We start from the raw sequence: 16932 nt of genomic DNA on the forward strand, positions 1-16932 counted from the left end.
TGATGATTCATAGAGCACTGGGTATGGGGCTCGCTACAGAGTCACTGGGGCTTGCTACAGGCATTCTCTGTGCCCAGAGATGTCTAAGCGCATGGTGTCCCTGGGGGAGCACCCTGAAGTCAGCACACAGCCATGAGAGGTCCATTCCCAGTGGGTCCAGAAAGGACTCTCTTCTGCAGGACACAAGCTGGGCATTGAGGAACATGTGGGACTCAGAAATGCAAGGCCCTTGTCCCAGGTGCAGGTGCACAGGGACCTAGCAAAGGATTTCCTCTGAAAGACTGGGTCTCCCACTTGTCAGAAAACATCTAAAATGAAACTGGACTTGAGGTGACTGTAAACACCCTATTCTGTCAGAGCATTTACCAAACTGGATAAGACATGAGAACCACAGTCAATGGGCGTATGAGTAGGGCTTCTATTATATGAAATGTAAGAACCTGGGGACAGGGAAGATTCTATTAACTCACTAGGGACACAGTTTTGGAGACACACTGATCCAGCAATAAAACATGCAGGTATCAAGGCCAGACTGGTCTTATTGGTACTTGTGTCAACAAAGGTGACCTCACAATGAGGGGCTTGTCCTGTCAGGGCTTGTTCCTCACTGGGAGGAGCTATGTCTGCACAGAGCTCAGGGACCTGACAGGGGGCATATATTCAATAATATCAATTTGGACTTGGACCCTGAGTCTCTCACTGAACATGATCTCTGTATCCACTACCCTCTCACAGGTGGGGTCAAAAATCACCTGTGAATCCCTTACCTCATGAATATACAAATTAGAAATAGAGTAGGTTAATATAGGTCTGTCTGTGTCCTAAGAGCATCTCCCAGAGCCACACCCTCCCCTACAGTGGTCCTGAAGTCACATCCTCTAACCATGGACTGGAGCTGGATACCATTCTTCCTGGTAGTGCTGGATACAGATAAGGGGATCTCCAGTGCCTGGGTTGAGGAGGGAACCCGGGACAGTCAAGGAACACTTCCACCCACTCCTGTCTTCTTTCCACAGGTTCCCTCTCCCAGGTGCAGCTGGTGATGTATGGAGCTGAGGTGGGAATCCTGGGGCTCAGGTTAAGGTCTCCTGCAAGGCTTCTGTATACACCTTCACCAGCCATGAGGAGCACTGGGTGTTACAAACCCCAGGACAAGGCCTTGAATAGATGGGGTGTGTTTACCCTAAAAGTGGGGACACGGAGTTCTCAACCAAGTTCTGGAGCATTGTCACCATGACCACTGACAAGTCTGAAAGCACAGCCTGCATGGAGCTGAACAACCTGAGAGCTGAAGGCATAGGTTTGTATTACATTGTGAGAAACATAGTGCTGGAAAGTCAGTGTGAAAACAGACACACAGCTCTTTGCAGGAGACAGAGGACTTGGCTGAGGGGTAGAGTTAACTGACCCATGAGGCAGTTGTGAATGTAGTTCATCCCTGATTCAGAAAACCACCAGGCATGAGGTGGCACACAGGAGCCAGGCCCACAGATCAGCTTTTCCATGGGGCACTAGGCTGCTTTGAGGCTTGCTTTCACTAAAACTCCCTCAACCTGAATTGAGGCAGGGGATGTTTACTGCATATCTCTAAAGTAACTTCCTAAACTCTGTGCTAAACCTCCCAAGGATGGAGTGTAACCAGTTCAACCACTTTTCCCCTTGCATTTGCAACATCCTTTCTTTGAAGTAATCAGCAACATCCTTTCCTTTTGTTATCTGTAAAAGGTAATGACCCACAGCGTACCTGTGCATGGTAAAGGAGGACCATCCTTGATGTAATGTGCCCAGAAAAGCAATAAAAGCCTGTCCAGGCAAGGATCAGGAAGCTCTCTCACTCAGAGAGTGGCCATGTTGTCCCTTTTCTCCACAGGACTTCTGCAGTCCATGTGAGTTTGTTCATTGCAGCCACAACACACAGACCCCGTTAGTCATAGTCCACATATTCTGGCACCCAGGGATAGGGACTCAGGGCTAAGAGCCACAGTGGTGGACAGCACACCAACTTAGTTAGAGTATGTGCATCAGCTCAGGTAAGGGCCAATGACACTGAGTGCTTTTCTGTAAGGTCGTAGGTTGTGTTAGATTTTAGAGGAAAATGGATTTCTTCCAAGGACACCCGCTCTTGTGGCCGCTTTGCATCTGTACCCTCTTTAGTAAGCAGGAGTCTTGCTCTCTGCCAAGAATTTGCTGCAGCTCATGGACATCGATGAAGCAGTTTAAAGCCACAAGTTTGCTGGCTGCTATAAGACATCCATGAGAGGATAAGCTAGAACATGGACCAAGACAGAACACTAGGTTTCCCACAAGCCACAAGCAAAAGTCCAAGCAATGAAAGGCACACTGTAAAAACACTCACAGGCTCATCTCACAGTACAACACCCAACTATATTTGGCTTGGGGGAAAGAACAAAGATGTTCCCTTTAATCAGCTTTCAAACAGCACCTAGTTACAGGGCTATTTACAAGCATCTCAGCAGGTTGTTTATTTCATGTTGGGAACTGCCCTGCCTGGTATCAGAAGCTGTAACCCCTGCCAAGGCTGAGGCTTAGAGAACGAGCTTCAACCATAAGCCAGCAAGGAGACAAAAGCTTATCTCCTTGGCAGGAGTGCTGCTTCTGCTCCTTTTACTTCACCCTGCCTGGCCCCCAGTGCTTGGTTGGTTAGCCAATGATGGGTAAGATTCCCCAAGGAGGGAACAACCTAAGATATGCACAATCATGTGGGAGGCCCCGAAGGAAGGACTTTGGGGGCTACAGCAAAAGGGGATGATGGACCCTCACCCTCAGCTTTGACAAAGCCTGAGTCCTCATCATCTGCAACAAAATCACCTAATCTCTTGGCTGCCTTACTCCCCTTGCTCCACCTAAGCCTGAAATAATGACAGAGGGTGGTGCAACCCTGTGCTGGAAAGGGCGGGTTCCCTAGGAGATCAGGCATAAGAAAGAATATGTAAAATCCTGTGAAACCTGCTTTGTTTAGAATGCTCTCAATGAAATGATAAGGGTCTAAGTAAGAAGTAAGTTTGTTCCTCAAAGTTTTACAGCTCTCCCACTATCTGACCCTGACTCAAAATATGCCCTCAGACTTCTTTGTTATCTGTTGTTTGATCCTTACTTCCTGGCAATGATTAATGAGCTTTACCTGAATTCCTGTGTAAACAAACCCAATAAAAGCCTGCTTGGGCGGGGGAACGGGGCACTCTCCCCTAGAGAGGGTGGCCAAGGTGATCTCCACTAGAGAGAGTTGCCTTTTTATACCTATTTCCCCACAGGATCTGGTTGTCTCTGTGTATGTTTTTCTCGTGTTTTGATGAGTATGGGCAGCCGTGATAGATACCACTGGCCCGGTATCCGTCACACTTTCAGGCCATCTGTTGTGGTCCTGTCAATTTTGCCTTTTCTCTCCATCCTCCTGCATAAGGAAATGCAGATAGTGAATGAGTGTTTAGGTTTTGACAGGACTCTAAAGATCACTTTCCAGAAGAATTGAATGTTACTCACAGGTTTTGTATGAGATCTTTTGGAGTTTGCCAAGCTCAGAAGATAAATGGTACTTCATCTCTCATCTTGAAAACTCGCATGTTCCCATGTGAGTCTGAATCTTTGGAGGGTGTGTGGGATCAATGCCTGAGATGTGCAGGGGCCTTACAGGGCTCTCCTAAATAACTTAACATAACCTCTGGCACGTCCAGGAAAGCACAATATAAAGGTTGGTCACCTAACATGTCGAGCCATCACTCTCAGTCTTAGATGCTGGGAGGAGGACCTGAGATCTGTAAGCAGGGTTAGGGTACCTGGAATGTTCAGTACCCCTCCCTGACTGTCTTTCACCAACGGCACATTTTGACTGACCACACTATATCCCCCAATAGCTAACTAGCTGTGTTTCAGCACAGGTGGCAGAGTCTGAAAAGACAACAATCAAAAGTAAACAGGAGCCTTTTAACAGCAATAATGAGCTCTCGTTTATCTAAAGATCAGGAAGAGTACATGTGTGTGTTACAGCAGCTCCTACGAGGAGAAGGATATGAGGTAAAGGAATAACACCTCATTCACCTTTTACAAACTATAAATGAATACTACCCTGCTTTTCCTTACAAGGAAACCTTAATGCTTTAAGTTTGGGAAAAGTAGGTGACAAGCTAAAATTTTTACAGGACAGTGGTGTTTCTTTGGGAGTTCAGAACTTACTAACTTGGGGACTAGTCAGGACTGCTCCCATGCCTATATGGGCTAATAAACGGGAGCTCATCACAGAGGAGAATGAGGGGTCTAGTTCAGAGGAAGGAGTCATACATGATGTAGTAGAGGAGCTAGCCATGAAAATTCTACCTGGTGCCCCAAAGGAGGACCTGCCTCATAGCTATCACTCCTTACTTTACCTCTTGGAGTGTCTTTCCTGGCAGATTGTGTCACCAGCAAGAAAGACATAGAATTCAGACAGATATCCTGTCAGTGACATGTGATAGTACCTTCGGGCAGGCAGTGGAGTCTGGGGATTTAGATGTCCATTTAGCTGTCCACATTACAGTCAAGGGTCAGAGAAATGTCCATGAGCCCATTTCCTTTTCCTTTTACAATGACTTAAAATGAGCATTAAATAAAATGGGCTTCCCCTGGCTGGCATAGCTCAGTGGATTGAGCGTGGGCTGCGGACCAAAGCATCGTAGGTTCAATTCCTAGTCAGGGTGTTACAGGGTGCAGCCAAGAGGGGGGACCCCAAGTGGGCATTTGAAATGGGGTCCAGAACTTAAGGTGTCCAGGAGATTTTAAGATGTCTCCACCCCCCTCCCCCACGGTGTGGGTTGGGGGAAGGGACAAAGGGAGCAAGGCCATTGAGATCTGTTTTGCATAGCAACAGCCTTGCAGCTACCCTCTGGCGTGGTCATTTAACATATCTATAGCCTTTGCCTGGTTGCATGGATATGTTAAATAGCTGTGATCACCTCTGAGCCAGGGGAATGGAAGTAACTTCCCCACCAAGGAGTGACTGGGGGCAGATCCCCCAAGCTACAGCGCCTGCTTGGGAGCTCGGAGAAGATTGGCTCCAGGACATGGGGCCACGCCTGCCCAGACTCAAGATGGCAGCCCAGTAAAGCTGGAAGGATACAGTTCTGGCATGTGAAGCCGAGTGTGGGAGGAGTAGGAAATGAGGCTACAGAGGAAGATTGGCCGTGGGGATTTAAAACCCAGACTTGGCGGCCATTAGGAGAGAGAACCATGCACAGCCCTTAGGAGGAGAACCATGCGGCTTTAGCAGAATAGGGAGGACCTCAGCCATTGAGGGAGAACCATGCTGCTTTAAGAAGGAGAGCCATGCACAGCCCTGAGGAAGAGAGAACCATGCGCAGCCCTGAGAGGGAGAACCGTGCTGCTTTAGGAGAGAGAACCACGCGCCCTTGACAGAGCGGGGACCCCCACAGCTTTAGAAGGGGAACCACCACCTGGTTTTAGCAGAGATCCCAGCGACTCAGAAGAGGGTGCCGGGAACCCAGGGAGGTCTCCCAGTCGAGATGGAGTATCAAGTGTGAAGAACCAGAGGACTGCCTGAGCCATGGACTTGTATTTCCTTTCCTGAGATATGGTACTCTGGACTGGGCAAAGGGGGAAGGAAGGAAGGACTGTGTGTGTTTGTGGGTGTTTTGGGGGACTTTGGGGTTTTTGATAAAGACATTATGTCACTACTTTAAGTTTGTATAGCATTAAATAAACATTTCCTTTCCTTTTCACGAATCTCTGGCATTGAGAGACGTCTTTCCTCTGGCGGCGGACATAACGGACCCGGGGCCTTCTTTCAATAATAGTATATTGTCTCAGGCCCCCCTTGTTGTGTTCTATAACAAGGGCACATGCCTGGGTTTTAGGCCATGGCCCCCAGCAACTGCACATTGATACCTCTCTCTCTCTCTCTCTCTCTCTCTCTCTCTCTCTCTCTCTCTCTCTCTCTCTCCCTCCTCCCTTCGCTCTCTACAAATAAATAAGTAAAATATTTTTTAGAAAAGAAAAGAAAATGGGCTTCAGTCTCCTTATACTAGCAACCTATTTCAAGCCATCACTGACAGCTACAAAATGGCCCCTTGTGATTTGATTTTCCTGGCGAGGACAACCTTAACCCCTGCTTAGTTTAGAGTTTGGCATTCATAATATTCTCTCTGAGGCCCTAACCAGGCAGCCAAATATGCACAAATGAATAATCCTGTCACACTCCCTATGCAGCCTGGGTCTGGTGTTTTTGCTACCACTGCAGACTAAGCCAGGCTTAATCCTCAAGATTTACTCAAACTGCTCAAATTGCTCTCAGAGCCATGAAGGCTGTGCCGCATTCTAAGGCCAAGGAAATGTCTTCCTTCTTCAATATCCATCAGGATGCTACAGAGGCATGTATTGACCATATCTATTTCCTCCAGGAAGTCATTGAATGACAAATTGATAATCATAAAGCAGCCAAGAATCTTTCAAGGCATTAGCTTATGAAAATGCTAACAAAGACTGCAGGGCCATTATAGGACCCCTGCGAGTTACCACCAGAGACATCAGTGAGTTTAGCAAGGCTTGCCAAGATGCTGGCACAGAGCAGGATAAGGACTCTCTGTTGGCTGTTGCAATCAAGGGAGATCTCAAGTCTTATAACTGTAGAAAGCCTGGTCGCCTGCATGAGGAATGTCCATCCACACTGAGAGGGAGCATAGGTAATAGGAAGCTTCCTCCCCCCACCCCAAGGACTGCCACACTGTGGCTATGGCAGATACTGGGCAAAGGAATTCCACTGTAAATTTGACAAAAATGGCCAACCTATTCAGAGTAACTTACAAGGGGGCACCCGCACCATGGTTCCCAACCCCAGTCAGAGCTTTAGGAACAGCAATCAATATCAGAGAATTTAAGGAAATGCAGTTTCTGACATTCATGCAGCCACCCACAGAAAAACATGGCTGGACATAGTCACCACCACCAAGCTCATCTTAAAGGAACAGGATCAAGTAACTGTATCTCCTCCTGGTGTCTGGGGACCTCTACCCCCAGGAAGAGTCAGTGTAATCTTAGGGAGATCCAGTATTCCTTCCAAAGGCATTCTCGTTCTGCCAGAGGCCATTGACTGAGACTATTAGGGGAAATTAAAATCATGCAGAAAGCTTCTGGCTATTATATTATTGCCGCTGAAATGCACATTGCCCAGCTGCTCCTACTCCCCTATGTAACCTCAAACACTCAAACTACAGTGAGTGGAGAAGGAAACTTTGGTAGTACAGATAATTAATCAGTTTTGGGGACACAATCAATTAAGTTAAATAAACCAAGCTTACCTCAAGTCAGGGCTTAGTCTTTAATGGTGCATTAGAGCCACTGAGAAATCCATGCCTTGTGAGTCCAGACAACACTGCTGTTGCAGTGTTAAGTCTGGACAGCAGGGGGCACCTGAGACCCATGAGCTCAGGGTGGCTACTTCAGGATCAGGTGCAGAGGGAGCTGGGAAGAGATTTCCTCTGAGGGCCTGCATCTTCCTCTTGTCATAACAAAATATAAATTAAGAGCTGCACATGGGTGACTGTAAATACCCAATTCCATCAGAGCATTTACCAAACTCAATAAGGCATGAGGACCACAGTCAACACGGGTATTTTTATGATTACTTTATATCTGAATTCTAAGGAGATAAACATAGGGATTATTTAACTAACTCACTATGTGGAAAACTTTGAATACTCACTGGCCTAGTAATAGGACATTGAGGTATCAAGGCCAGACTGCTCCAGGTGGTTTCTGTGTCACTGAAAGGTGGATTCAGAATGAGGAGCATGTCCTGTGGGGGCTGGTTCCTCATTGGGAGAAACTGCACAGAGCTCAGGGACCAGCCAAGGGGCACATGTCCTCACATGAGGTTTAGGACTTGGTCCATCAGACTCCCACTGAGCCCTGTCTCTGTGCCCTGTGCCTTCTCTCAGGTGGGGTCAGCACTTCAGCTATGAAACACTTTGCTACATGCATATGTAAAGGAGAATAGGTAGACTAGGTTGAATGTGGGTCTGTCTGTGCCCTGAGAGCATCACCTACAGCCACACACTCCCCTACAGACTATAGGCATACTGATGGCAAAGCCCCTCACCATGGACTTAAGCTGGAGAACCCTCTTCCTGGAGGAGGTGGCTACAGGTAAGGGACTCCCCAGTACCTGGTTTCAGGAGTGGGCCTGGGAAGGTCGAGGGGTATTTCCACCCACTCTTGATTCCCCTCTACAGGTATCCACACCCAGATGTAGATGGTACAGTTGGGGTCTGAGCTGAGGGAGCCTAGATCCTCAGTGAAGGTCTCCTGTACGGCTTCTGGATACGCCTTCACCAACTACTGGATGCACCTGGTATAACAGGCCCAAGAACAAGGGCCTGAATAGAAGGGAAAAATTGATACTGAAGATAATGAAACAAACTACACACCAAAGGTCCACAGCAGACTCACCATGATTGTAGACAAGTCCCCGTGCACAGCCTACAGAGAGCTGAATAGCCTGAACAATGACAAGATGGCTGTGAATTTCTGTGCAAGAGACAGAGTTTGATGACTCACACCCTGAGTGTGTAATAAAGTCTGAGAGATGGGGCAGCTGGTCTGGGCTGAGGACATAACAAAGCGATGAGCCTCCTGACTTCCCTCCACACAGTCAGTATCTGAGACAAGGACCGGTGTTACCACATGCACCTCAGACACTCGGGGAGCCAGATGCACTGCAAGGAAGTGTCTGGGAAGATGCTCCTGAGAGGGCCCCTGTTGTTTACTGTAATCATGCAGGGGGACATTGGGAGCCTCCTTGTCCTCAGAATGAGGAGTGTTCATGGAGGTGTCATCTGGGAATCCTTGGTGTGGTCAGCTTTGAAATTAGACTGTAGTGTCTCCTAGAAAGTTCTAAGACACTATGCTATGTCTGAACAATGGAATGTGTTTGGGAAAATGAAAGTACTTTAAAGTCAAGAAGAAATTTCTGTTCTTGCCTCTGACCAAACATCACATAGATGACACTGTGGCAGCAAAGTCAAAGGTTGGCAGGTGTTCCAGGTTACAGCTCAGACTGTGACATCTCAGTGTTCCTTCACTCCTCCCTCAGGGTGAGATCCTAAGAAGTCTCACCTGAGACCACAGCCGTGTGATTGCCCCTGTCCCTTGGCCACTATTTCTTTAGAAATTTTTTTATTAGTTCATCTTTGGAGAGGGAAGGGAGGGAGAAAGAAGTGAGAGGGAGAAACATCAATGTGCAGTTGCTGGGGGCCATGGCCTGCAACCCAGGCATGTGCCCTGACTGGGAATCAGACCTGCAACACTTTGGTTTGCAGCCCACGCTCAATCCATTGAGCTACAGCAGCCAGGGCTGTCCCTTGGCCACTATTAATGTCAGCACACAGCAGGGATCAGGGTGGGGACACCCTTAACAATGGAAGTCCCACATCCAACCTGCATTATATTCCTATGACAACTGAAAAAAAAATCACACACCTGGCACTGCCATCTATACACATTTATTCTTGTAGAATCTGGCGGTCAGAGCGAGTGTGTCAGCAGAAATGAGATTCATTTACCATCCCTAGGAATTCAGCCCCATGCATGCAGACCCTTCCCTATATTTCACATTGATACATTCCGTTCATTGGGTTCAAGTTCAGTGGACACCCATCAGAAACAACCAGAGTGGCAGTTTCCTTGTGTCTTATGCAGACATGAATAGGGACAGAGAGAAAGAGGAAATGTCCCTTCTGAAATTAACTAAAGATGAACCAGGGATCCTAATCTATTCCATTTCCTGCTCTCTGATTACAGCTACTTCACATGTGCATGTAAACACAGATCCTAAGAGTGGGCATCAGACTGAACCGGCAATGATGAACAGTTGTAATATAAAGTTAGATCCACCAGATCCAGTAATGGGATGTGTTTTGAATGACTTATTCATCCTGTAATCAAGGGATAAATAAAAATAATATTCTTCATATAAATTCTGATTTTATGTACATCAGTTATGTTCTATGAGTGGTTTGCATCAAGGTTTCCATAATCAAACTCCTAAAATGTCAACATACTTACTACCCAATTTCTACCTACATCTTCAGCAAAGCAGATCTGGTCTTGACTGAGTTTCTTCTATGTCCAAATATCTGAATCTGGTTTTACTGCAGAGTCTAGCAAAGGAAAACAAAAGGAGGCAGTGAGACTGCTGCACATTTAGCACCACATTCCATTGTATGAACATGACCTGGGAGCACAGTGTGCTTCTCTGTAGAGTTCACATTTTTGTCTCCCAATGATTGACACAGACCCTCCACCTCCTCCTACACTGGGTTCATGGACTCTAGGGCCACCTTCTGTTCTTATTTCATACTCTGATTGCTTCGTAGGGGGAATGGGGTAAATTGGAACTTCCTGTATATGAACAAACACCCATTGCTCTTTTAATTCTCCCTCTGCTTGTGAGCATTAAATCCTCTCAGTGAGTTAATTACTGGTGAATTTCAAAGGTATCACTCATGTGAAATCCCTCTATTTTATGAGAATTTACTCTTCTAGGTCATGCACCATCTTGACCCTTCGATGTGTCACACTCTGGGACCATGTAGTTCATATCAGCATCCAACACCAGAGCTCCCTATATAGCAGAAAGGGGTGCAAATGGGGCTTCTCTGATCATGTAAAGCAGCCCAACCCTGACCCAGCAGCTCTGGGACAGGAGCCCAGCAAAAAATCCCCAGGAGTTCCCAGTCCTTGGTCAGGACAGAACACAGACCACTCACCATGGAGTTTGGGCTCAGCTGGATTTTCCTTGTTGCTATTTTAGGAGGTAATTTACGGAGAATGGGAGATACTGAGCATGCGAGTAGTTATGACTGAGAGAAGCGTGGAGGGTGAGAGTTTCCTAAACAACATCCTTGTCTTTGCAGGTGTCCAGTGTGATGTGCAGTTGGTGGAGTCTGGGGGAGGCTTGGTGAAGCCTGGGGGTTCCCTCAAACTCTCCTGCCTGGCCTCTGGATGCACCTTCAGTAGCTGCAATATGCATTGGGTCCGCCAGGCTCCAGGGAAGGGGCTGGAGTGGGTCTCATACATTAATAGCGGTGGTATTTACGCAAACTACGCCAACTCTGTGAAAGGCCGATTCACCATCTCCAAAGACAATGGCAAGAACATGCTTTTCCTGCAAATGAACAACCTGCGAGCTGAGGACACGGCCGTGTATTACTGTGCTAGAGACACAGTGAGGGGAAGTCATTGGGAACACAGATACAAACTTCCCTGAAACACGAGGTCTGGGCGGCTGGGGGTGCTCAGGACACCAGGGGGCGCTCAGGGCACTCCGAGCACAGAGATCAGCTTAGGAGCCGCTGCAGATGCAGTTTAAGGGCTGGTTTCCAATATCCCTCTGGAAGTCTCCCCCCCTCCCCCCCTTTATGCTTATGTATTGGCACCTTCAGTATCTGAGTTACAGAGGCTTGTCATAGGAGGAAAACCCTCTCACATGCTCCAAAGTAAAGAAGCACATGCATTTGTTTTTTCTTATTCTAATAAAACATCAATGAATCATCAAACCTCCTGATCCAACTCAGCTGAATCCAACCAGAGGCTCTTCTGGAAACAACAATCATCCCCACACAGCTGTTGAAGCCGACCAGCAGCAAGACACATGCATGCTGGACAATGGCCACCACAGTTGTAGGAACCCAGTCCCAGAGGGGGAGGGAACAGGGATGATGATCATTGACTTAATTCCACATTCATGTCATCAACAGAATTTGACATCTTGTGGATGTAGAAGGACCCCCACCATACCATGGTGTGGATATCCAGGGTGATGATGTCACACACACAGAGGGACTATGGAAAAGTGTGTCCCTTCATTGAGGAGTCTGTTGAGACTAGGGTGGACTTTTCAGCAAGTCAGGAGTGGCTGCATCATATCACATAAGGGGTCTGGTCTAGGTTTTATTGTTCACCCCTGAGCAGGGTCCCACTCACAGGAGTGGTTTGTGTGGCTTCCTTCTCCCACCTGCATCAAAATATGGAGAATCCCTACTTCCATGTCAGATTCCTCAGGTGTGCACAGGAGGAGAGAGAGTGCTGAAGTTTCACATGTCAGCATCAGCCATCAAACACTACAGCCTGGCTCCTTATTTAATGGAACACCTAGGAAACATGAGTGAGAACACAGAGCTACCAACCATTATGGGTAGAAAATGATTTCAGTCCCTAGAAAATGAGGGTGATGTTACATCCAGCAAACTCGAGAACAAATATCGGAGACTTTCAGGGTATCAAAGATGTTACTTTATTGGCCAAGTTTAACCTGCGCAGGGGCAAACTCTCAAAGTGTCCAGCGACACAGTGCCTACAAGGAGCTGCAAACGAGAGCCGCATCAAGCGCTCACAGCTAGGTTCTTATATAGGGGTTTTGGCTCGAGCAAGCAAGCAAGCGTTTTACAGAAGCTGATGTGGCAGTTAGCTATTTGCTTACAGAGACCTCGCTCGCGGGAACAGGGTAAAATTCAAATTTTTAAAACTAAACAAAGCATTGCTTATTTAGCAGCCCCAAGGGAGAATATTTGCATGACACAGGGTGTTTGCTTAACTACATCCTACACTCTGTCTTCTTTGTTAGTTCCTTTTAGCTACAATGCGGTTCCTGTTTACTAAGGTCACATTTAGTTCTTAATTTTCTTGTTCCCAACAGGTGATGGTTATATGTAAGCCATAATGAAAATAATAATACATTACATGACATCTTAGTTTCATTCCAGCATGTAACCTGTCCACTCTAACAAGGTCGTCAGCTTGATCTGAAAGACTTGAGTCCCTTTCTGCTCCCAAAGATGAGAACCTTCCACAGAATTATGGGAACCTTGTTTGGGGAGCTCTACTGGTGTAGCTTCCCATCTGGGTGGAGTTAGTATTTGATTCATTAGTTGTTTCTATGAGCTTGTGTATTTGTCACTCAAAATCTCATGTATTAAAACCAGAGGCCCATGGGTGGTATTAGGAGGTGGGGCCTTGGGACAAGTGTTGGTCCTAGGGTGAAGCTCTCCTGAACAGCATTAGGGCCTTTATAACAGAGGAGTCAGGAAGCTTCTTGCCCCATCCACACTCTGAGATAACAGTGAACAAAGAGCCGACTAGTAAACAGGTTCTTACTAGACATCAAATCTGCCAGCATCTATTCTTTGACTTCCCACCAACAGGTCTGTGAGAAATACATGTTTGCTGCTGGCAGGGACCCAGTCCACAGTAGTTTGTTACAGCATCCAGAATGGATTAGGGTTGTAGTGTAGTATGACCACAAGGGCTGACTTCTTGGAGATTCACTGACATATTTATTGTAAAAAAGTATATCATGGGTTTCTTTCCAGGATATTCTAGGGCAGTTTTTCTTAAGTATTTCTCTTCCACAGACCAATTTCCTGGGTGAAGGTCATAGGAGACTCCTAAACACATGCAGCAGGAAGGCAGCATTAGAAGTGCATATAGTCCGTGAACCATTTCAGTATTTACCACACAGCATGGAGCCAGGTCTAAGACTCACTGGAGGTAGGATCCACAAAGACATGGTCCTCCCAGTCATCACATCACAAGGAACTGGCTGATGTGTGCTTGAAGGCATGGACAGGAACAGCACTCAGGAGGAACATTGTCCATGGATGTTTGTGGCTTCATTTAGGTTTGATCATTTTAACTAAGCTTGTCATGTTTTCAAACTTCTGAGAGATTATATATAATAATGGCATTTGGTTCAGAGTAACCTGTTACCGAATAATTCTGACTGTGCTGTGCCCACCTCAGTCACTTGATGTCAGAGTCCACAAGCCATTGGGGGATGAGGGGAAAGAGGTTGAGCACAGAGTATGTCCAGAGATGTTAAAATTTTCCACATGTGTTCATACATTTTTGCCACACTCTCTTGATGGTGATGGACTCCCAGGACACAGACGAACTTTGGGCAGGGGTTCTGTCTCAAAAGCACAAGGAGCAGCCCTTCAGACGCTGATGATGGGGATCAACCTCACTGTGTGAGTCGATACATGAACAAGGTTTTACAGGGTATTTATTCTGAGCTGAAGAGCATGAAGCACTGGGCTTGTGGAAGATCTGTGTGGATTAAACTGTGCTAACTGGGCCAATGTTAGAAATTAGAAACAATAACTCTAAAGAAAGCCAACTCACTAGCATCTTATAAAAGCTCATAAATGAAGAAATTGGGTATTTACTATGACTTCCTTTATTGTTTCTACCAAAGTAGACACCTTTTGTATGACGATATATAAATTTTTCATAATTATATGTGTACAGGAGTTTTGGGATTTAGAAACTGAACAAGGAAAAATCCTTTTTTAATTTGTAAGATGCATGAGAATCTAAGTGTTTCCTACTGATCTAGTTCGCCATTTATTCTTATGCTCACAAAAGTCAGGCTGTCCTTTGACCTCATTCCATTGTGTCTAATAAACCAGGTGATCACCTACCTCTAACAAGCAAGGTAAGTGAATTCAAGACCAGAGACATGTAGGAAAACTCTGTGCATGGTGTGGCAATGTAACTCAGCACTCACATGGAAAACCAGTGGGGAGCAAGTGGCACACAGGACCATGCCCACAGAGAGATTTTCCCATGGGGAATCATTCCTGCGTTGCACCTAGACTGCTATGAGACTTTCTTTTGCTAAAACTCCTGCACCCTGAATTGAGGCAGCAAGGGCTTACTACAACTTCCTAAATTCTGAACTAACCCTCCCAAATATGGAATGTGACTGGTTGAACCACTTTTCCCCTTGGTCTGCAACATCCTTCTCATTGAAATAATTAGCAACATTCCTTCCTTTGTTATCTGTAAAAGGCAGTCCCCTGAAGTGAACCTGTGCATAGTAAAGGAGGACTACCCTCCATATAATGTACCCAGAGAAACAATAAAAGGCTTTCCAGGCAGAGACTGGGCTTTCTTGGCTTCTCACCCTTTTTCTCGGAGAGTGGCCATGCTGTCCCCTTTTCTCCACAGGACTTCTTTAGTATTTGTTCATGAGAAACCACAACATACATGGATACTGCCAACCAGGATCCTCCACAGAGACATCACAACAGAAGCCCTAGAGTGACCAGGGTGACTGTCCTCTGTCCCTCTCCACTTATAGGAGAAAGGCTTGACCACAAGCAAATTTCTCTTCCAGCTCCAGGGCACAACCTCCCCTGGGCTGTAGGGACTCATAGCTCTCTCCTCACATGGGGCCAATGTCTCTGGAGTAGGTAGTGCTGTGCTCTAGAAGAAGATGAGGTTGTTGTGTCTATTCCTGTGCCTGGTGACAGCCCCCCAGTGTCAGTGCCTCAGATGTCAGACATGGGTATGTGGGATGGTGTTTACTACATGTGACTGACAGGGACAGATGCACCTTGTCCCCAGGGGTCCTGTCCAAGGTGTTTCTGCATGAGTTAGGCCCAGGTTCTGTGAAGCACTTGCAGACACTCTCCTTTACCTGTGCTGTCTCTGGATTCTCTTTAATCAGCTCTGGTGTGCACTGGACCCACCAGAATCCAGGGAATTGGCTGGAGTGAGCTGGTGTTATATGGAGCAGTGGAAGGGCAGCATGCAACCAACAGTGAAATGCCAGCTAAGTTTCACCAGGCATGCCTCTAAGAGCCCAGTTTATTTAACCCTGAACAGCCTGACAGCTGAAGACACTGCTCTTGCCTTGCTGGAGACACAGTGAGGAGAAGTCAGCGTTTTCCCAGAGACAAAGTTTCCTAGAGCAGGGACTGAGGCCCCAAGGGGCTGTTTAGGGCTACTGAACACCAGGGCCGTCCCAGGAGCAGGGCTGGTTTTCTGTGCATATTCTTCTTCTTGTAAAAGTTTCTCTCAGTCATGTTTTCTCAATTCCTGATTCTGCACTCACCTCTGAACTCTCTAAGTTAGAAAAGTCTGAGGTAAAGGGAGACATCATTCTCACATGAACAAAAAGCAGAGCCTCTTGCAGACTCTCTTGTTCCCGACTCCAATAAATCATGAATTTATCTGACCTTCATCAGCTGAATCTACCCAAAGTCTCTGCTCATCTCTATTGTGCAGTCAAACCCCACACAGATCAGTGTCCAGGATGGCCAACAGCAGGACATGTGAACATGGGACAGTGAGCACCAGAATCATATGAACTACCCCCCAGAGAGCAATGGCCCCTGCTGGTGACAGTCATTGACTGGAAATAATAGTCACAGCACCAAGTGTCTGTGACATCACAATGGGTAGAAGGTCCCACAACAGCTTTGTGTGGATGTCCAGACTGACCATACAGACACCAAGGGGAAAATGACTGTTTATCACACACAGAATTGAACACTCTGGGAAAGACAGGAAAGGCCCTTCAACAAGTCAGATTTTTATAGTAACTCCTGGTAGCAGCATCCAGTTGGTTACTGTGGTATGAACCAGAGGCAAATAATACTAGGTCAAGGTTATCAATCGTAGTCGCTAAGACACCTACAAGACATTCTGAATTTCCCCAGTAGAGATGGAACGTGTGAGCACAGTCCTGGAACTCAGTCCTTTCTCCTTCCTGTTCACTCAGCCCCACACCCTTGACTTAGCCTCCCTGGAATTTGGGATGATTTTTCTTTTCTTCTCTTCAATTCCTGTTGATATTCTATATTTCACTTTATGTGAGCTTCTAGCCTACAGAAGAGTGGTCAGACATTAATACAATGTTTGATGTGATGGCCCAATACATCCAGTACCCACCTGGTACCACTCAGGCTTTTTTACACTATTATTGACTTTATTGACTGTGCTGTTCTTTATATCCCTATGTTTAATCTGCAACTTCCAGTTTGTAATTTTTAATCTCTTTTCTTTTTACCCCAGGCTCCCAACTCTCCTCCCACATAGAAATCCCCATTCTATTCTTGGTGTCTATGTGTCTGTTTTTATTTT

The 16932-nt window shown here is 46.5% G+C and overlaps 1 gene segment (V, D, J or C); it reads left to right on the forward strand.

Moving 5' to 3' along the window:
• The first annotated feature begins 10773 nt into the window (after nt 1-10773).
• On the forward strand, nt 10774-12638 carry LOC123809141. The segment is given in 3 exon segments: nt 10774-10819; nt 10920-11225; nt 12556-12638. Coding segments are annotated over 3 exon segments (435 nt in total).
• Nucleotides 12639-16932: the final 4294 nt, after the last annotated feature.

Source organism: Phyllostomus hastatus, unplaced genomic scaffold (assembly GCF_019186645.2).
Source record: "Phyllostomus hastatus isolate PE091 unplaced genomic scaffold, TTU_PhHast_1.1 phas_scaffold_55, whole genome shotgun sequence".
Lineage (NCBI taxonomy): Eukaryota > Metazoa > Chordata > Mammalia > Chiroptera > Phyllostomidae > Phyllostomus > Phyllostomus hastatus.